Here is a 23,057-nt window from a genome sequence, read left to right as displayed (position 1 = left end):
CGGGAAGCTCACGAGACTAATAAGAGCGACGATGGAAGGTGTGCAAAATTGTGTGAAGGTTTCAGGCGAACACTCCAGTTCGTGTGGATCCCGCCGGGGACTACGACAAGGTGATGGACTTTCATGCCTGTTGTTCAATATTGCGCTAGAAGGTGTTATGCGGAGAGCCGGGCTCAACAGCCGGGGTGCGATTTTTACGAGATCCAGTCAATTTGTTTGCTTCGCGGATGATATGGACATTGTCGGCCGACATTTGAAATGGTGGCAGACCTGCACACCCGCCTGAAACGCGAAGCAGCAAAAGGTGGACTGGTGGTGAATGCGTCCAAGACAAAGTACATGCTAGCTGGCGGAGCCGAGCGCGACAGGGCTTGCCTAGGTGGCAGTGTTACGATAGCTTTTGTATGGAGAGAAATCACTGCGCGATTAAGGCTTTTTTGGGCTATTATGAAGTGGAAGCTAAAGGCGAATGGCAGTGTTGCTGAAATATAATCCTGGAAATGTCCAAAAATTGGTCAGTCTGTCATGTCTAATTGGGGAACGGTTTGAGTAACCAACAACAACTTCTAGACACACCTGGCAATTTAAATGTAATCTAGTTCCTAAAAATGTGCTTTGCTGCTTGAATGGGCTTCGTGGCCGAGCGGTTAGTGTCGTCAGGCAGTGAGCGCATCGTGTCATTGGGGTGTGGGTTTGATTCCCGCTTCAGGTATCGAAACTTTTCGTGAGAAATGTTTTACGGCTGTTCCACTGATGCATGCTTGTCCGTTGTCTAGTGTTATGTTACAGTCTGTGCAGCTTAATGGTGTCCGCGTCTTTTCTTTTTTTAAAGAAATAGGCATGAATATTTTCCATACTTCAAATTTCCAAGAGCGCAAATCAGGAGAACTAGACTGATAACGCTAAAAATTGTATGATTGGTCACTTGGTCACCAATCGATCAAATTTTTAGCGGTTATTTTTAGTCTGGTTCTTTAGATTCGTGCTTTTGATAATTTGAGATTGGGTTTCGATTTATCTTCAGCTTGAAGCACGGATGGAGTGCGACTCAAATCTCTTTCGGTGCTACACGCGTTGCTGCGAGATAGCACCTTAAATTCGAAGAAAACGTGCACGAGTATTTTTTTCTGGACTGCACCCTGGCTGTGCTGACTCGCAATGTGCTTTGGGCTACGTGGTATCGAGTTGTCTCATTTTCACGTTTGTACACGCGTAAACAAATTCACTTGAATACATTTCATCAAAACTCTTAAACACGATTGGGATAATTCATCATCACCTTATGTTTCTGACTTTACCAAATATATTAAGATCTTCTAATAGAACCTATTGCAAAACACATATTAAGCTTGTCCGCTTGCAAAGCATACTTTGTTGAAAATATTCTAAAGTGAATTTTGTGCTTTCACGAAAGAGACTGAAAGAGTAGAGATTGTGCTTACCTTTGTCTCGCTCAAAAAAAAATTGTCTCCTGCACCTTGCTTTGAGTTTACCCGCAAAGAATGGGAGACGCACAATTTATTTCTGATCCCTGGCTTAAAGTCTCAAGTCACAATGCAACATTTAAGTTTGAACAGAATTCACTTTTGTTAAATTATATCCGAATCATGCCAAATTTTGTATGTTACAATTCTAAATGGGTCACACTTTATTCTTTGAAAAAAAAATGAAGAACAAGGAGTAGGATTAATGGAACGTAATCCTCAAAGTACTTGTAAAAAGAACTAGAACTAGGAGAGAGATATTTCACAATCCTGACTGCAAAATATCTGGATTTATACCTAACGAAATTCCTTGAGAAATTTACCGAAATGTCTTCAAAGTGATCGTTGTGCGTACTTTGGAAGAAAATCTCAATAAAAAGTGCAGGAGTTTGTAAAAAAAACAAATGTTATCCATATTGTGATGCCTGATACTAGAGACGTCACCAGAGTGATTGTTGTGAATATACACAACAATCACTCTGGTGACGTCTCTAGTATCAGGCATCACAATATGGATAACATTTGTTTTTTTTTTTCAAGTCATTAATTTGCATGAATGTATGAATTTGCGAAAATAATCAAGATATAATTCATGCAGTAGTTGCTTATGGTGGAAACGTAGGGATATATCTGGAGAAGTTTTTCAGGTCATTTTTTGTAGCTGTCTCAAAGGTCTATTGCATAAATCCCTGAAGTATGCGGAGCCTAGTTGCAACGTGATGAAATTTAATACCTAAATTCGCCAGCTTGAAAGAATAAAAAATAAATCCTATTTTGGGTTGCTTCTACGGAGGACCCATAATGCAGCATATATTTATTGCGAACGCTAAAAGCTTGTCTCCTCCCCCCTTCGAGCATTTCCTAATTTGTGAAGGGCGCCTAGAGTATCAAAATAATACCATATGTGAAAGTCGGTCCTTTTTATCTAATTCAGTTATCACATGACGACCGAATACGAAATTATACAAACATTTTATTAAATTTAATTCAAAAATTATTAGTTGCATGTGGTTGGTATGTTGTGCAAATTTGCGTAACTTCTGATAGTGCATAACAAACCAACCGTTTTTATGATTATATTAAAAAAAAAAATATCTTGGCGACTTACTTTTGCCTTTGAACAGCCCTCTGAAACTCTTTCAAAAATTAAGACTAAGTAATAAACTTACGGCAGAAAAAAATCAGGTTATTTGTACACACTAACAGATTTACACATCACAAATTTTTAGCTGTAAACCGAGCATTCTCATTTGCAATTTAACGTTCAAGATGCAAAAAAGCATGCAATATTGTTGAATGCTGGATGTAAGATCATAAAATATTTCGGTTTTATCAAGATTGCAAGCATTTCTGAATGTAATGAGGCAGTTTACACAAATTTTTGTTGAATATTCAGTTATAACTCTTTTTACATGACAATCATTAAACTTTACTTACCTTGTATTTACATGTTTTGCTATGTAGTTTATTATACAAATTTCAGCTGATTCAGACTACCAAAAGCTGTGATACAGAGCCCCAAGCATTCTGTATTGAAATGTGGTATTTGTTTGCTAACTCTGTCACTGACTGTACGTTCAGTGCTCTTTTACACAATAAAAAAACACGTTGTTAGCGCTGCACATCACTTGCGTCATAAATACCACGTGAAGATATGAATAATTGTGGTAAAATAAATGAAAGCGGTCCTTCTTTCTGGCTCGCGTCCCGATTAGGACAGAGAATGTTTCTAAGCTTAAATTCTTACAAGCCTTTCATAGTTGGCAATAAGATACTATATTAGACTGGCCCAGCTCAGTATGGGAGAAAAATAAAGTTGTATGATTCAACGGGGCACCCCCCAGGATTATTTCTTGGGGTTAGACGAAGCCTTTCTGAAAAATTCAGCTCATTTGGTCGGTCCATGAGCTGGCACATTTGAATTGAAGTTAATATGGGATTTTCAGCTCAAACATATGAGCAACAGCACATCATCTACTGTTTGGTTCAGGAAAATTGATGATCGCGTTCAATTGGACCCAGAATGTCAAAAACACTACTTGATCTAATAGCGAAGAATATTGTAGAAGATTGTACCATGATCAAAATTAAGAAAGTTGGCGTTTTAACTATCTGAAGTATATCATGCAACACTGCTTGTATTTCTTCAACATAGCTTGGAGGTCAACATAGCTTGGAAGTCTAGGAGCCACTAAGCGCATCATAGCCACCTATGACCGTGGGCGAGCTGAGGCACATGTCGCATGCATATAAGTGACTGTACGGAAGTGCTGATCCAAGCCTAACTTTCAACAACTGAAAGAGTAATGAAAATGAGCTTGAATCCAGGTACAACCTTCTGCAATTATGTTCATTAGGGTATCAACTAGTGTATTTGTCATTCTGGGCTTATTTGAACGCGAACGATTAGTATACGGAACGAAACAGTGACATAGGATCAATTTTCAATATATTTGAGACGAATATCCCATACAAACTTCAAATCGAATGCGCCAGCTGGTGAAGCAACCAATTGAGTTGAAATTTTGAGAGAGCGTTTTTCTTACTTTAAGGCTCATATCTAGGGGGTGCCCCGTTGAGTTTTACAACTTTTTTGTTTAAGGGCCAATCTAATACTATATGCACTGGGACATCGGGAAAATTTTGAAAAAGTTCCTCGACCAGTGAGATATGAACCCACAGCTACACGTTTATTACTAATATTTGGACCATGCGATTACAACACATTTGATGTAATTGAATTCAATACTCACGACATGGCTAATGTTATTTCATACTTTTGTGGAGTTTTTCAAAAACTCAAGAGAGAATAAATTGCATTTTTCGGCTAAGAGACAGTTTTACAGTTGGTCCATAAGTAAATATTTTAACTGAAAAAGAAATTACATAATTTAGAACTCTGTAAAAGAACTGTTGGACCACTAGGTTGAGAAGCAGAGTCTCTTAGTACAATATGTATGAAAGAACAAAAACATGAAGATTATAACATTGAAAACTAGTCAAGTATCCAAGTTTTGTTAATGTTTATATACACGGTGCTTCAATTATCGTTATTATCAAATAAAATATACCATCCAAACGGCAGTCGGCAGTTGATTTCTGATGTTATTCAGCACCTCTGGTCCGAATTTGAAAAAAAACCTTAGTCAGAATTTTGAGTTACGCCCTTTTGAAGTTTATATGATAGAAATCACATGAAGTATGCCACTTTAACTTGTTTTAACAAACAGATTATATTGAAATTTTGCAGTTTTAAAATTTTTATCTGGTTTTAGATATTTTTCTAGACCAACATTTGAAAAGAACCAATGCTTTGTTTAGTTATTACTAATCAGCCAATACACGAAAAATTATATCTAACAATCTAACGCTTGATAGTGATTTTAGAAAATTGTCCAAGGCATTTAAATATGTATGAATAGTTCTTGAACAGGACATGCAGATACGCCCTTTTGAAATGTGTGGAAGAATATTGCATGGTGAATTCAGTTCCATCTGTAATCAACTGTTTGGTTCATACATAATCATTACACCTTTGCGGTTGTTCTTATTTCATTCAATTGAGCATGTTGTATAAAAGGGATGATTCAAATATTACGTAATGCAGAATTTTCTAATTTGAGACGCTCTCCCTGCCCCACGTAACAGATTTTGTACGGGAAATTTAAAAATTTTGTATGAACCGTAACACTACCGAAGACCCTCTTCCTTCCCCTATTGCACGGAAAAAAATCCGTTGCCGGATTCATGAACAAAAAGTCATGATTTCATAAAATTTTATGTTTCATGATATCATGACTAAAAGTCATGAAATCGTGACTATTATGCAAGAATTCGTATGCTCAGGGCGTTACACAAATATAACTGTCACTTTCTTCACCTTAGTTAACGTGTCTCATGGCGATCGGTGATCGCTTCTTGTGAAATTATAAAACAAAAAAGTTTTGTTTTTAAAAAAAATCAATTCTTCGGAACCTTGTCATCATATCGATGACATTCTTGGTGAAATTCTCGTGAGTTCCCACATTGTTTAACGGCACAATCAATGTACTTACTCAATCCTGATTTTGCAGAACCGGGCAATGTTCAACTTTGAGCGAAGATTTCAATTGACAATCTCGTCGGCGATTTTAACTGTTCGGAAGCGATCCATTCCCGACGTCCTATAACAGAGCAGGTCACAAAAAGCCTTCGGCAGCCGGATGTTCCAGTTCCACATTCCACATCCGCAGAGTTGTTAAGGAGTGTTCCATGACTCAAGCAATCCACCAGCCCAGGGAACATTTACCAATTCAATTGATGCTCGATACAACATTTTGCGTACAAACCTAGCCACCGAATGTTCGCGTTCCTGCTAAAGATGTCACACTCGTTAGGTTGACATTTGTGGAAAGTTTTCACGGTTACTCGGCACAAAAGCAGTAACAATTTTAATCTTTATATTATTTGTTTACCAATGGCAAATATAAACTGGGATCTTAATTGACGTACAATGTTTCGTTTTCATGAACTGAGTTCATGATTCAGGGATCCTGCTTCACGATTTCATGACTCAACTTGCCACTTTTCAGCACCAAAATTGGAATCATAAATGACAGGCATCTGAAAACATGAAAAGTGCTTATTTTTTCATGACCTGTGTTCATGATATCAGATTCTGCTTCATGATTTCATGACCGAAATTGCCACTTTTCGTATCAAAAATAGGAATCATAAATGACAGATGACTAAATCCATGAATAGTGCTTATGTTTCCATGAATGGTTCCAGCATACATGCTTCATGATTTGAGGATTTTAATTGCCATTTTTCTTCGCTAAAAAATTGAAAACGTAACGTACAGCCGGCGTTACGGTAAAATGCTTCATAATTTCATGACTTTTGATCATGGTGTATTTTCATAACATGAAAACACACTTTCCTCCCGAAATCATGACTCTTTCTCCTGTTTTGGAGTGCCACATTTTTACCCGTGTGCGTTACGATCCATTATATTTGAACGATCCCAAATTTACACGTACACATATCGTCTAGACTTACATTAGAAAAGGGCCAAAGTATAATTTAAATATGTACAAATCAATATAGCTGAACTGCATCAAAGTTAATAGAAACACTTGAACATCACATATCTGTATCTATATTATAAATCTGTATTCTATTCAATTCTATTTAATTCTTTTCTATTCTAGTCTGTTCTATTCTATTCAATTCTACTCTACTTCAATTTGTAGGCTTTGTAGTGCTCCCATGTCTGTGAAAAATTGCTATGTACAGACTCCCCAAGTAACCAGATAGCACTTTAATTCGCCTTCCATGCTAATATAGGGCTATTTTAGAGCTGAAAAGCTCTAAATTAGCCGTATAGCAGCCCTATAAGCCCGAAAAGGCGAATTAACGAGCTAGTGGTTACTTGGGTCTGACTCCCAATCCGTGCTTTTCATATGATCCAAGAAAATGAAGATTTGAATGGTTATTTCATTCATAAGGGTTTCAACTTGTATGTTATTTTTATGTATTTTAAGGAATTGAAACATGTTGTGTTTAATTCTTGCATTCGAGCTGGATCCCAGTTTTGAAAGTAATTTGAACAAGTTTGTCGAGAGCTGAGAAAAGCTGAGTCTGTCGAAATCTTCGAAATATTATATCACCAAGTTTTATGTAAAATACTTCTGCAATGCGACTGGTCGAGGACTAGTCTTAATGAGCTAGCGTCGGAGTCTATGCATAGCGCTGTTTCGCAGACCTGCCAGCTCTATAAAGTCGTACAAACATCGAAAGCGTACCGTTCAAATGATTTGGGCACAGTTGTTGATTACAACATTAGCAATTGTTAACATATGTATTGACTGTTTAACGATAAACTTGCGACGATCGACGCACCCTCATATTTCACATAACGGAGTGTATTAGAACTAACTTGGAGGTGATGATTTGGAGGTTATTTGGCAATTTGGAGGTTAAAATCCCCTCCAAACACTAGCGATTTAGTAGGGTGGATCAGAATAGAATAAATTTAAGTAGAGTAGAATTGTATAGAAAAGAATTAAATAGAATTGAATAGAATACAGATATGTGATATTCGAGTGTTTCGATCAACTTTGATACAGTCATTGTTAAGCTATATTGATTTGTATATATTTCAATTATACTTTGGCCCATTTCTTATGTCAGTCTAGACAATATGTGTACGTGTAAATTTTATGCAACTTGCTAAACTGAATGAAATAAGAACAACCGCAAATGAAAATGTATGCGCCAAACCATTGATTATAGATGGGACGGAATTCACCATGCAATATTCTTTCCATATACTTCAAAAGGACGCATCTGCATATCCTGCCCATATATATTCATATTTGAATGCCAATTATTCATTATTCAGTGGAAAATTTCCTAAAATCACTATCAGGCGAAAGATTGGTAGATATCAGTTTTCGTGTATTGGATGATTAGTGATAACTAAACATAGCATTGGCCCTTTTGAAATGTCGGTCTACAAAAAAATTAGAGAAGTGTATTTTTCAATATCTAAAACCAGATAAAAAATTAAAACTACAACATTTTTTTATAATCTGTTTGTTTAAACAAGTTAAAGTGTGATACATCATGTGATTTCTATCATACAAACTTCAACTCAAAATTCTGACTAAGGATTTTTTTCAAATTCGGCCCAGAGGAGAATCAACATCAGGAATTAACTGCCGACTGCGGTTGGATAGTATACACCGTGTCCAATATATTCTCATACACTTTTTCTTTTCTTTGGTATAAGTTTACTGAATGTAGGATAATCCAATGTTGTAGTATTTCATTGTATTCTGGTAGTATTATACTAACGTAGAATAGCTTGTTTTATGAATAAGAAAAAATAATTGCTATGATAAGTGATGAAATGTCCATTGAAGTCGTGTTTTGCACTTAAAATGAATTTTTGTTCATATTGGTCTGGTTAACAAAGTGAAAATCAGAGCATTCACAAAAAAGTTTCGGAAACTTTAAGTTAATCATATTGCGTTTTGAATAGATAAATATTGATAAAATTTGATAAATATATGTGCGATAACTGCAGATTGAAATTGGGCTCTGCCTATGAGCGTGCCGCTGGAAATATTTTTCGTAAATTCTTAAGTTGATAAAATAAGTTTATAATTGAAATATTTCCAAAATATTTCCTGTAGTGAATCAGTATTATAACCACTTTCAAAAAATATTATCACCAATGATGTCAGTTAAACAAGCGCAAAGTAATGTTATCTCGAATTTGTATGAGAATATACTGGACACGGTGTATTTTATTTGATAATAACGGTAACTGGAGCACCGTGTATATGGGTTGAGGTCCCCATTTTCCCCAAACATAATTATTTTCGATGACTGAGATTGCGCATTAGACTTTCTGTGGCTTAGATTTTTTATGAGGGTTAGGTCTTCTTGAATATTTCTCTGTATTGTTGTTGCCATGTGTTCGAGAAGGTAACTTTTAAAATTCAGATACACTACCTCTTGAATGCATACTTGAATGTTTGAGAATATGTATTAGAACTCAACAATTTTCGGCATTTTTCTTCACTACGAGGTGTGAACCAGAAGAACTCTCAGTATTTTAAAATATAAAGCATTAATTTTAGAATTCCATATTTATTAATTTGTTGAATCAGAAATCAGAATATCAACGGATAACATCGATAAGAAACTAAGCTCATAAGTAATAGGGTACATACATTTCTGAAATTGTCGTTATTACACATCACATATCGGTGAAAAATATAGTTCACAAGATGCAGATTTATACATGTTTCTGACCAATTTCATCCGAGGTAACGAAGGTTTTGGGAAATTCTCATCAATGTTTAGTCAGCCTTCGATGAGAACAAACATCGATATATTCATTTTGCTCCATATAACATCCACTGCAATCCATCATACATACCTTATAATGCTCATTTCAGTTTTCTGCTCTCCATTCACTTCACTTTTCATCACCTCCACCGGGCAGTAGCCGTCAATTTCATCCGGATCATCATTATCCATCGACGATGCTTGTTTATTAGCATCATTCTCCGAGCTCAGTTTCAGCTTCTCCGAATAGAGGCTCCGCAGACTACCCCCGGAAGCGAACGCATCACTTCCAACTCCCACGTCGTTTTCCATTGTTGGCTTCAGTTTACCATTGTTGAACTTTTCACACTTACTGTACGTTACACTTGAAGCGCCAACTCCGTCGCCCATCATTTTCATCGCAACTCCCACGACACTTCCGGTACTGGGACTTCCCCCAATCGAGCAGGGACTGAAACTTCCACTACTGCTGGTCCCAATCGGGGTAGATGTCTTTCCTTCGCGGGCGTCGTTGCGAAGATACTCAAACTCTTCATACGAATCCGAATCACTTCTGTCCTTTTCCAACATTTCTTCCAGCTGTTTATTTTTCTTCTTGCGACGCGATAGCATACTCAGCAGGTTATTAATTATTGCAATTTTGCCGATTCTGTTCAGTAGTGAAAGTAGCTGATCTTCACGTAAGGTTCGGTTCAATCTGTACTTTTTCCTAATTTTGACTCACTGATCACTTCAGCCAAAAGCTAAGAAACTCGCATCATCCACGGCGGGGAGATCTACGTCCAATAGTGGAATAATGAGGCGTTAAAATTGAGACCCCAGATTTGATCTTCGGCTTCATTATGGCGGTGGGCTTCGAACAGCTGACGATGGCAAAAGAGTGAGCACTATCCGGTGCGAAATCTAACGTCTTAATGACATTAAATATAGTGGGTATTGCAGGCTACGGACATGTGTGGCTTCACTCTTACGCAGGGTTTCCCAAACGGTGGTCCGCGGACCCCTAGGGGGGCATGACGAGCTTTTATGGGGTCGGCGAAGCTTTTGAGAAAAAGTACATTTTTCTTAAGTGATGTATAGATATGATAAACCTAATTACTTAATCAAGAAACCATAATAATCTAGTTGGATATTTTTGATACATGCAAAGATTTCTTGTTTCGTACTCCGATATGGGCATTCGACCACTCATTAACTTAAACGTATAACATCGTGCACTTCAGGTTAACTATTAAAACTTCAAATCTGAAAAACTTCCTGTAAGAGTTGGTGTTCCTCAATGCAGCATGTAGGGACCAATATAATACAATATTTTCACATTTGACTTACCCGAGTTACATCAGGGATGTCAAAAATCTTTGTTAGCGGATGACACAGGTCTCTTCGTCACTAGACGAAACCTGTGTGTCATCGGAAATAGACCGCAAAAAAGCTTTAACCTATATTTTTTCTTCATATTTCATCAAAAATGGAAGATTTATTTAATTCCAATTCACCTGTAAATTTGGAGGACTCGCGGAATGTTTGTAGAACTTCAAAGGGGGTCGCAGCATCAAAAAACGGTTGGGAACAACTGCTCTTACGAAAGAATCTGCATGGTGACGTTCCGTCACCAGTTGCGTTAAGTTTGAAATTTGTACTGGAAAGACACAAACAACGAGGTCTGTACAAATAAAACTGAACACATGGAGAAAGTTTTGGGTAATTGGGCCTAGCAAGCATCGAAGCAGATTACAATTATTGCCATTAGTTATGTTTTATGTGCTGGAGGGTAGTAAGAAGATTAAAAATTAACTGCTTAATTTTAGCACTTTCCTCTCTATTTTGCGCTAATGCTGGTTGGCCACACCAGATAATACCCATGCTGACGAGCCATTTTTCTGACAGAAGGTGTTATGATCCGTTTATTTTGAAAGCTGAGCAGGTGAGGCCGGGAAAATATGTATGCATGCTGGGTGGCAATTCATATCACAAAACAAGAAGCATGTTGAGAATCATGAAGCGTTAAAACCAGTGCTGACAGATTATGCGTGATGGTGAAGGCTGAAGAGTAGTGACAAGATGCATATATTTTCGTTGCGTTGAAATAATAAATTTCAAATTTGAATGGGCTTTTAGGAGGGAAGAATGGAACTAATGCTGATGGGCATCTCAGAGTAGTAACGTAATAAGGCAATTAAGCGCAATTTATGCTGAAAACTATTTAATTTGACATTTATTGGGCAATTTGATAGTTTGTGAAAATAAAAAACTGTACTCGGGATTGTTTAACATTTGATTACAGTCGATTGGCATAAAAAGATCTCAGTCAAGACCTATAAAAAGTGCTCACTCAGCTAAGAAGCAGTCTCTAATCTTGTTGACAATTTATTGTTTGTGACGCAATACAGCAAAGCAAATATTTTTGATTGTCGGTTGTTTCCCTAATAAAAATAAATCCTAGAAAGGATATGACTTTCATTTGTAAAACAGCGACCAAATTTCGAGGTGTTGCCTAGTTATTTATATAAAATACATACTTTGGTTGAAGGTTGCAATATTTGAAATCAAATGTCAACATAATAGACAGACACTTTCACTTCAATTTCATGCATTTTGCATCCAACATGGCTTCTAGCTGCAATTAGATTGCATTAATTGGCACGTTGATGGTGTCAGTGTCATTTACTTCTACTGCTCACAAACAATGACATTCTCATGCCCCGCTGGTGAATAATGCTAACATGTTGTCGATTTCACTGTGATTTGCACACTCGAGAGAGAAACCTATCGCTGAAATAAGGCTCCCCTAGACTGACGCAATTTGACGGTTTCAACCACAGGGATGTTCAAGCTGACTTATATTTATTCTTCAACATATGTATAATGGAAACCTAGTCAAAATAACTATATATACTGTAAAACTTTCTTTTTCTTCATTATGGCATAATGTCCTAACCGGAACAGATCTTCCTTTTAGTTTTTCTATGAGCACTTTCACAGCTAAAACACGAGAGTTTTTATCGACAGTTAACCAGTTTTTCATTCGTATATCTTTTGGCAAGCACAAAAATACTACTAATATTAATTATTTACAACATAAAAATATCCTTTTTTCTTTTTTTTTGGCATAACGTCCTCATTGGGACAGAGCCGGCTCAACCGCTTCATATTCTTAGAGCACTTTCACAGTTATTAACTGGGAGCTTTTCTTCACCAAGGTTGCCTTATGCAGCCCACAGACGCTCAAACAGTTTGACCAACGTTGGCCTTGCCCCCTAGTTGATTGTCATATTGGTTCTATGTTTACCGATTTGACGATTGACGAATCCGTCGGCCAAAACCGAACGTGTTTGTTTTTTTTTTTTCAAACCACCGGTGGGCGGAGCCAAATGTTTGACGAACTGATCGTACTGTATGTAGGGACGTTGCACGAACATCGACGTCAACGTGTCAAATTGAAGCTTCGACGTCCCATGAACTGCCAATGCAGATGGGTGGCAAATGCGTGAATTTGGTGTCCTAGCAAATGTTCGCTCTTGAGCTGTTTCTATATGTTCCACCAGCGATTTCCCACAGTATTTAACTTATTTGTCTAGAAAATCCACCAGCAGTTCTACCTGTGATTCCATCAAAAGTTCAATAAGGATTTCATCCAGAGGTGGTATCAGGAGTTCCTTCAAAGAATCTATCAGGAATTTAACCAGGAATTCTTTCAGGTAAAGCTGCAGGATTTTTTTTAGGAATTCAATTAAAATTCCTTCATGAATTTTATCGGCTATTCCTTCATGATTCTACCAGGTGTTCCTCCAGAAATATTACAAAATACTTTGTCCAGTGATTTAACAAGGAATTCCTGTAAGAACTCTTTTAGAAATTCCTTCCGAAAGTTCACCTGCAATTCCTCATTCCACCAGGAGTTCCTCAAGGGATCCCTTCAGGAGTTCTTCTACAGATTCCTCAAAAAGTGCTTCCAGGGATGCCATCAGGAGAACTTCAAAAGTTTCTATCTGAAATTTTTGTGAGGATTCCACCAGGAACTCCATCAAAATTTCCTCCAAGGATTCCATAAGGGGTTCCTACAGGGATTCCATCAGTAGTTCCTCTAGGGATTAGGAGTTATTCTAGGGAATTAAACACGAGTTCGCCCAAGAATTGTATATCAGGAGTACTTCCAAAGATTCAATCATGAATTCCACAAAGAATTCCATCAGAAGTTCTCCAGATATTCCCCTAGGGATTCCATCAAGTGTTCCTATAGGCATTCTACCAGCAGTATCTTTAGGGCTTTCTTCAGAGTTCTTCTGGGTATTTCATCAGGAGTTCCTCCAAAGATTTCATCAAGGTTTTTTTTTTTCAGAGATTACACCTGGGATTCCTCCAACGAGTCTATCAGGAGTTCCTCCAGGGATTATATCAGGAGTTCCTCAAGAAAATCCATCAGGATTATTTCTAGGGATTTCATAAGGAATTCCACTAGAGATTCTATCAGGAGTTCCATCAGGAATCTTATCAGGAATTCCTCCAGGGATTTCATCAGAAGTTCTTTAAAGGATTTTATCAGGAATTCCTCCAATTATTTCATATGGAGTTCATTCACGAATATCTTAAGGATTTCTTACTGCGATTCTATCAGGAGTTCCTCCGGATTCCATTAGAAGTTTCTTTAGGGATTCTATCAGGTATTTCTAGGGTTTCTAGGAGGGGATTCTATTAGTAGTACCTTTAGGGCTTACATCAAGAGTTCGTTCTGAGATTTCACCTGGAATTCCTCAAGAGATTCTATCAGGAGTTCTTTTAGAGATTACATCAGGAATTTCTCAAGGAATTCCATCGGTTTTCTTTTAGGTAGTTCCTCTAGGGATTCCATCAGGAGTTCTATCTGGACTTTTATCAGGAATTCTTTCAGGGAATTCATCAGGAGTTCCAAAAGGGGTTCCATCAGGAGTTGATATAGAGATTTCATCAGTAGTTCCTTCAAGAATATCTTCAGGAGTTCCTCCAAAGATTCCATCAGGAGTTCCTTCATAGATTCTACTTAGAATTTTTACAGAAATTCTATCAAGAGCTTATCTAATGATTCCATCAAGAGTTCCTCCAGGGATTACACGAAAAATTCTTCCAAGGATTCCATTAGAAGTTACTGTAGGGATTTCATCAGAGTTCTTCAATAGTTTACATTGGGAGTTTCTGCAGGGAATCCATCAGAAGTTCTTCCAATGATTCCATCAGGAGTTTATTGAAGGTTATTTTTAGAAGCTCCTTCAAAGATTTCATTAGAAGTTCTTGTAGGGATTCCATCAGGAGTACCTTAAGGGCTTTCATCAGAGTTCTTCCGGAGATTTCATCAACTTCCTTCTGAGATTTCACCTGGAATTCCTCAAAAGATTCTATCAGGAGTTCCTTTAGAGATTATATCACGTTTTTATCAAGGAATTCCATTAGTTTTCTTCTAGGTTTATCATAAGTAGTTCCTCTAGGAATTCTCAGGATTTCATCAGAAATTCCTTAGGGATTCCATCAGGAGTTCATCAGGAGTTTTTCCAATGATTCCATCAGGAGTTCCTTCAAGAATATCTTCAGGAATTCCTCCAAAGATTCCATCAGAAGTGCCTTCAGGGATTCCATAAGGAGTTCCTATAGGGATTCTATCAGGAGTACTTTTAGGGCTTTCATCAGAATTCTCCATGGGATTTCATTAGGAGTTCCTCCAATAATTCTCTCAAGAGTTCCTTCAAGAATCTTTAGGAAAAATCTTTAAAGGAAACACTAGAGGAATTTCTAAAAGAATTTATTAAAGATTCCCTTGAAGAGCACCGCAGGATAACCTGGGAAAACCTCTCAACAAATTGTAAGCGAAATCTCTAAAGAAATTGCTGATAGTATTGCAGTATTTCTCGTGGAATCCCTGAAGGCTTCCTGGTGGAATCCTTGGAGGAATTTTCGGGGGAATCTCTGGAGTAACTTTTTGTAAAATCCTTGACCATTTTTTGGGTAGGATCATTGTAAGAGTTCCTGGAGTAAATCTCTTCATTTATTTTTTTAGGAATTTTTGAAGGAATTTCTAGAGAAAATCGGTGAAGGATATTCCGGAGATAACTATTGAGGAAATCCTAGGGAAATTACCAAAAGAATTCCTGGAAGGTATTTGATAGGAACAATTACTGATGGAAATTGTTGGTTTTTATAGGGTTTCTCTAGGGGATTCTTCAATAAACTCTTCCAGGAAATCTTCACAGAGGTCCTTCAGAATACCTTAAGGGATTACTCCCGGAACTCCTAAAGGGATTTCTCCCAGAATTAATCAAAGGATGCCTCTCAAAATTCCTCAAAAAATTAATCCTTAAGGAATTTCTCCCGGAATATCTCCAAAGATTCTCGTGGTTTATCAGGAATTTAACCAGAAATTTATTATAAGGATTTCATAATCGGGATCGCTTAAGAGATTTCTTCCGGAATTTCTCAAAGGATTCCTCGTGGAATTCTTCAAGGAATTGCTTCCGGAATTCCTTAAGAAATTAATTCCGGAAATCCTCAAGTGATTCATCCGAATTTTTTAAAGACTTTTTTGCGGAATATCTCCAAGGATTCTTGAGGGTTTTCAGCAAATCCTCCAGCAGTTTTACCAGAAATTTGTTATGAGGATTTCACCAGAAATTTCTTATAAGGATTTCAGTGATTTGGGAATTCATCCAGTGTCTCTATCTTCCTGGTATTCAAAACAGGAATTCCTTTTGGGATCCTTGAAGGATATCCTAAAGGTTACTATAAGGTAATTCCTGGTGGATTCCTTGGAAAATGTTCTTCAAGAAATACTGGAAGCAATTGATGTATAAATTCCTTTAGGAAATCTTGGTGGAATTTTTGATGAAATTCCTGTATTAATTTCTTTTAAGGGATTTCAGGAGCAATCTCTTTAACAATTTTCACACGGATTCCTGGTGAAATCGCTGGAAAAAATCTTGACAGAATCTGTTAAGAAATTCCTAAAGTTTCGCTGGAGGAACGCTTAAATAAATCTTCGGAGGATTTTTTGCCTGACTTCTTAAAAGAAATATCGAATAAATTACTGAAGAAATCGAGATGTTTTTGTATAAATCCCTAGAGGCATATATAGAACAGTTACTGAAAAAACTGCTGATGGAAGTTCTGAAACAACTCCTTGTGTAATTTAAGAAGGAATTTTAGGAGGAACCCCTAAAAAAAGTCCTGATGAAATTATTAGGGGAATTTCTGGCGATGATATTTTTTAGGAATCCCTTGAGAAGTATTTGAAAGAATTCGTGATGTGATTCCTGGGTAATGAGTGGGTTTGAGATTTCTTACGCGCCATACAATTTATTTTTAATTTTCATACAAAAAATCTTACAATGGGGGGAGGGGGGGTTGAAAAACCCCGAAAATTGTCTTACGTAATTAATTGATCGCCCCTAATTTTAGAGTTTTGCCGGAATACTTCGTGCAAATTATAAATGGAATTCCTCATCTAAACTCATGTTTTCCGATTTTCTAATTTCGAAAGTTCTGCTCTTCCTTACTACGATTATTGTCAAAAAATCGAAGAGATATTGTACCCAATGCCACAGAATGCAAAAATATAACAATTACCGTTTTGACTCATATTCCGAACACTTAAGGCCAACAGTAACTTCAAATGCATCGGATTGGCATAAATTGGCTGATATTTGTGTAAATTTTGATTTCTTCGCAAAGCCAAACTGTTAGCTGTGGGGTGTACCAATAATATTGTTAATTTAATTAGTTTTAGTATTGTTTTTACGTAAAAGTATGGAACAACATTTTGATTCAAATGCCGAAAACTGTGCTTATGCTGTCTTATATTCCGAACACCTTGATTCAAATTCCGAACAGCACGAATAAATCGTATTCAAATGAATAATTTCTCAAATAAATTTTTCTGAGCTTGTTTTACTGGTCTCAAACTCGAGACTCATCACTACTCCCGCGGTAAAAATTATATTGGAAAGGTTAAAATTGAATTGCAATTGACAGCCATTTCCTTGTTACTTGGTGACATATTTCAACGAAACATTTCAACCAAATCGTTATACAAAAACGGAGTGTTCGGAATATGAGTCTGTTCGGAATTTGAGACAAAACGGTACTTATCCACTAGATTTAAAACATGCAACAATTTTCCGTTCTGTGGTAGCCGCCAAGTTCTACCGTAGCTGTCAAAGTTCTACCACAGGCTCATTGTAGCATTTAACGAAACCAACTAATCAAAGTGTGCTAGTAGAATCATAAATGCATTTTAATCGTCAATCAAAGTAGACGTGTTTTTTATTCGCTGAAACCCGCGCGCGACTCGATTTTGTTTTAATTATTCTATTTTTTGCGTACGTCATGAACTGCGAAATTTGTGCTTTGGACGCTTCTGCCGACTCGGTATTGTGGACATGTGCGGGGTGTCCACGTAAATTCCACGCCGCGTGTATCGGTGTTACGGTGCAGCGGAGTTCATTGAGGAGGAAAGATAGAAAATTGATTGACTTCACCTCATATGTTTTGCCTTGCTGTGAGTCTTGCCAAGAACTCGTACAAGCAAAATTGGACATAAAAAAGCTGAATGAAGAGCATAAACTTCTAACAGAGCAGCTCCATGCTAATACAGAAGTGTTGCATCGCTTCAATTTAAATAATGAAAAACCAAGCATAATCAACGAAGCTTTTGAAGGACTTGAGATTCTGATGTCTGCAATAAAAAATGAGCTGGCTATTATTAACAAGTCAAGTAGCTTGGCTGGAAGCGTTGCAACTATAAAAAATCACATAACGACGGTTCTTGACATAGTTGCCCAGAAAAACAATGATTATTTGACAAATACGTTAACATCATTTAAGTCCGATGTATCCACTGAGCTGCGGAACATAAATCAGCTGCAATTGGACATGGCCGCCACAACGTCTGCAAGTATGAACCCAAATTTATTTGTGGATATTGTCGACGAGCTGAAAGCATGGTCAGCAAACATATTGTCTACAAAAAGCATTGAACCGTTGACACATGAGGCGTATCCTAGTTTAGAAGTTGAAATGGAAAAGTCCGAAGATACTTCAGGATGGCGTTTATTAGGTGACAAAAAAATATGGAAGGCCGATTGGACTTCATATGATGCGCGCAAAATGCATCGCGAGCGGCAGCAAAAACTGGCTGAAAAGGCCAAGCAAAAACGTAAAAGGCGAAACAGATTGCCACAAAACATACAACAACCCGCAAGGAGTAAATATATGAATAAAAGTCACCCGCGTCCAACCACCGTTAATGGAAGAAACTACAATGAGCCGAGCTACAACAGATGTTCCATCATCCATCAGAGAAATACCAGTAGGAACTGTTACAACCGTAGCAATACTAATGCCGCAGGAGATATTGACTTCAGAACAAATACTCCTCTTCTAGACAGAGAATTACTAGCAGCAGCGAAGGAAAGATTTTCGAGACCACCTCCCACTTCGTATCGTCCAACCATAGCATTCCAGAGAGGAGAAGTGCTGAACCCGTACCCTAGCGACAGACAACCGAATACGCCACACCGAACAAATGCCGCACCAGCACGTTTGAATGGAAGGTGCTCCTGCCAGTGTTTTTGCCAGAATTGACGCACTTCACAGAGGAAGGTAATATTAGTATCTTAACACGCAATGAATGTATTGCTAATAATTTAGGCTATGACGAAGGCTCAAATGACTGCGGCAACCATTCGAGTTGTGATAGGAATTGTATAAATTTAAATGATGAACACTTAAATGAATCTGATAATGCAAGGCATGATGTAGACCTTCCAAAAGCTTCCGAGGCTCTTGTTTATTGTCAGAATTTCAATCGTATGAGAGGATCTTCAAAAATCAAGCAAATCCATAAAAACATATTAGCGTCATCTTTTTCGATCATATTAGGCACAGAAACAAGTTGGGACGAATCTATAAAAAGCGAAGAAGTTTTCGGATGTGATTATAACGTTTTTAGAGACGATCGCGATTTTCTTATGTCACAAAGAAAATCAGGAGGAGGGGTCCTCATTGCAGTCTCTTCAAAATTCAATTCTGAAATTATTTGTTCTTCGAAATTCAAAGAGTTTGAACATGTTTGGGTGAAAGTAAATATAGAAAACGAAAAACATGTATTTGCATCAGTGTACTTTCCACCTGATCATGCCAACAAACATGCTTACGACTCCTTTTTCAAAAATGCTGAAGATATCATATCTGGTCTTCCCCCTGAGGTGAAAGTACACATATATGGTGACTTCAACCAACGCAATGCTGACTTCATTCCTGATTTTGAAAATGAGGGCATCATGCTTCCAGTGGTCGGGGAAAATGAAACGTTACAATTAATTTTCGACAAAATTGCAATTTTGGGCTTGAACCAAATTAATCATGTAAAAAATCGGCAAAATTGTTACCTTGACTTTCTATTGACAAACATCCAAGAAGATTTCTACGTTACTGAAAGTATTGCACCCTTGTGGAAAAATGAAGCATTTCATACAGCACTGGAATACTCATTATTTATTCACAATAACTGCAGACCCACAGTGTGCGAATATGAGGATATCTATGAATACGATAATGCAAATTATGAAAACATAAAAAATAGAATAAACTTTATTGACTGGCAATCACTGATCAGAGAAGAAAATAATGTCGAAAAAGCTGTTGATATATTTTACAGTTTACTAATGGAAATTATTCGTGAAGAGGTACCTCTGAAAAGGAAAAAACTTTTTGGTAATTCAAAAAATCCCATCTGGTTCAATAGAAATATCAGGAATTTAAAAAATCGAAAGCAAAAGGCTCACAAAATTTATAAAAAACATGGAAGTGATGATAATATGCAGAAATACCTGGACTTATGTGAACAGTTGAACATTGCTATAAATTCTGCACTTGAAGAGTATAATAGAAAAATTGAGAGCGATATAAAGTCATGCCCAAGAAGTTTCTTTAATTATACTAAAACAAAATTAAAATCAAACAATCTACCATCAAAAATGCAACTTGACGATAAAGACGCTAACAATCCGGAAGAAATTTGCCACCTCTTTTCAACGTTTTTCCAAGAAATCTATACGACATTTTCAGAAGAGGATCGGGACCAAAATTATTTTTCATTCTTCCCTGCCCCCTCAAATGACATTAGTGTGCACCAGATAAGTGTACAAGACATCTTATCAGGCTTGAAAGGATTGGATGCCACAAAAAGTGCAGGACCTGATAAAATCCCTCCAGTATTTATGAAGAAGCTTGCTGTTGAATTAACATCTCCTTTGTTTTGGCTGTTCAATATGTCACTAAAATCCGGCAAATTTCCTAAAATCTGGAAGAAATCATTCTTAGTACCTATTTACAAATCAGGGAAGAAAACTGATATTCGTAATTATCGTGGAATTGCTATAATTTCCTGTATTCCAAAGCTCTTTGAATCCATTGTTAATAGAAAATTGTTTGGGCAATTAAGGAACAGAATTACAAATGCACAACATGGATTTTTTAAAGGCCGTTCCACTTCTACAAATTTACTAGAATTCACCAATTATACTTTGAATGCTATGGACAATGGTAACTATGTAGAGGCTCTGTATACTGATTTCAGCAAAGCATTTGACCGCATTGATATCTCTATGTTACTCTTCAAGTTAGAAAAAATAGGATTTGATAAACCATCTTTAAACTGGATACAATCATATTTAACAAATCGGCAACAAATAGTGAGATATAATGGTAAAAAATCGAATCCTATCCAAGTTACATCAGGAGTTCCTCAAGGCTCACATCTAGGACCTCTTCTTTTCATATTATTTGTAAATGATATTTCCTACATTCTTAAGCATATAAATATTCTTATCTATGCCGACGATATGAAGTTATTCATGGAAATCAAGTATGCTAACGACATTGACATCTATCTGAGTGAAATATCTATTTTTGATGAATGGTGTAGTAAAAGCCTACTTCAGTTAAATGTTAAAAAATGTAATTTAATTACTTTTAGCAGAAAGCGAAACACAGAAGAAACAACTGTAGTTTTAGGAAATCAAATCGTTGAAAAATGCGATAGGGTCAAAGATTTAGGCATAATTTTAGACTCAAAACTCACTTTTATCGATCATTACAACACCATTATACATAAAGCAACAAATATGCTTGGTTTTATCAAACGCTTTGGTTCTAACTTTAATGATCCATACACTATTAAAACTTTGTACGTCGCTTACGTGAGGTCTATATTAGAGTATTGTAGTATTGTATGGTCTCCTTTTATGAAGACGCATGAAGAACGTCTTGAATCAGTTCAAAAGCAATTTCTGTTATATGCTCTTCGTAAATTGGGCTGGACATCCTTCCCTCTTCCATCTTATGAATCAAGATGCATGCTCATTGATATTCAGACATTGAAAAAGCGCCGCGAATTCGCTATGGTTTCATTCGTGAACGATATTGTTTCGCATCGTATTGATTCTCCTAACCTATTAAACAGTTTAAATTTTTATACTCCTTCCCGGCAATTGAGGAATCGTAACTTGTTTTTTATTAATCACCGTCGTACTAATTATGCAAAATTTTCTCCTCTAAACCGAATGATGAGTTTATATAATCAACATTGCGAAACAATAGACTTAACAATGTCGCGTAGTAACCTAAGAATATACTTCAACTCTGTAAGATATAGCAGTATATAGATTTAAGTATTAACATGTAGTCTACTTTGATTGACGATAATAAATAAATAAATAAATAAATAAATAAATGCTTTGTAAAATAGCAGAAAACAACAGTCAGTAGCGTGGTTCCAAAGGAACCGTCGTGCAGGGTGGCTTTGGTCCAATATTTCTACAGCAAGCTAATGTCATAATAATGAAAAAAATTTGTCAAGCGTCAAGAATACATTATTGCTGTTTGAATTTGAGATGCAACTCTAAACCAAGCGTCCTCGAAATGCGGTAATACAAAACAATCAATGGACACCTAGCAACGCTGCCCTAGCATGAAAAATATATCTTTGACATCGCATTTCTTATGAAAAATCTTACCGCGTTTGGTGTTCCCGCATTTGATATTTGCATTTCACAGCACTATAAATATCCAATAGATGGTCACAGATAAGTTTTACGACGTTTCTACTGGCCATGAGATGCATCGCAAGAGGCTGTCAAAGTCACCCCGCACGGCGGTGAAAATCAGTGATGTGCCAGATGCGGTAGCTTTCTGTCCCGAAAATTGGCTCACCAACACATCCGCGTTAGTAATGAAATGTTTTTATTTTTATTCTGTAGTCCGATATTTCAGCAAAATTTGCTCAGTTCAACTATTCTTTACATTTTAAATATTGATAATCTTGCGCTTGGAGCTGGTTTGAAACAAAAACCACCTCACGTGAAATTTATTTCAAACTTATTTTTTTATAAGTTTGGATAGCGAAGAGTGAAGATTCTGCTCAGAGGATTCAAATACATTTATGAGAGTTACTATTTTTTGTTTTCTTATCTCAGTGATTCATAAGTATTTGCTGGAATCCGGTACCTGTGTATTAAGGTACTTTGGTTTGGGTGGGACGTATTGCCCATTGTACGGTGACGTCATCAGATAATCCCTGAGAGCACTCTTTCCCTCCTTTGGGAAATCTGAGAACAACGGTGTCAGTACCTGTCTAAGTTGACAATTACTGGCACCATTGTTTTCAAGTTTTGCTGAAAAGCGAAAGAGAGAGAATTTCGCCGTGAAATG

The 23,057-nt window shown here is 36.9% G+C and overlaps 1 protein-coding gene across 4 annotated transcripts in view; it reads right to left on the bottom strand.

Annotated features, from left to right (window-relative positions):
* LOC5567571 (putative uncharacterized protein DDB_G0282129) overlaps positions 1-23,057 on the bottom strand; it is a 271,047-nt gene that overhangs the window by 177,020 nt on the left and 70,970 nt on the right. The window contains exon 1 of one of the 4 annotated variants that reach the window (XM_021847224.1): positions 9,418-10,355. The exons of 2 other annotated variants lie outside the window; for them this stretch is intronic. In XM_021847224.1, the coding sequence (XP_021702916.1) occupies positions 9,418-9,938 (521 nt within the window). In that variant the 5' untranslated portion in view covers positions 9,939-10,355. Of the gene's footprint in view, positions 1-9,417; positions 10,356-23,057 lie in introns of those variants that run through there. One more of the 4 variants, XM_021847225.1, reaches the window with a different exon arrangement.

Source organism: Aedes aegypti, chromosome 1, assembly GCF_002204515.2.
Source record: "Aedes aegypti strain LVP_AGWG chromosome 1, AaegL5.0 Primary Assembly, whole genome shotgun sequence".
Taxonomy (NCBI): domain Eukaryota; kingdom Metazoa; phylum Arthropoda; class Insecta; order Diptera; family Culicidae; genus Aedes; species Aedes aegypti.
Note: the sequence above shows the minus strand (reverse complement) of the source record. Positions and strands in the feature narration are given on the sequence as shown.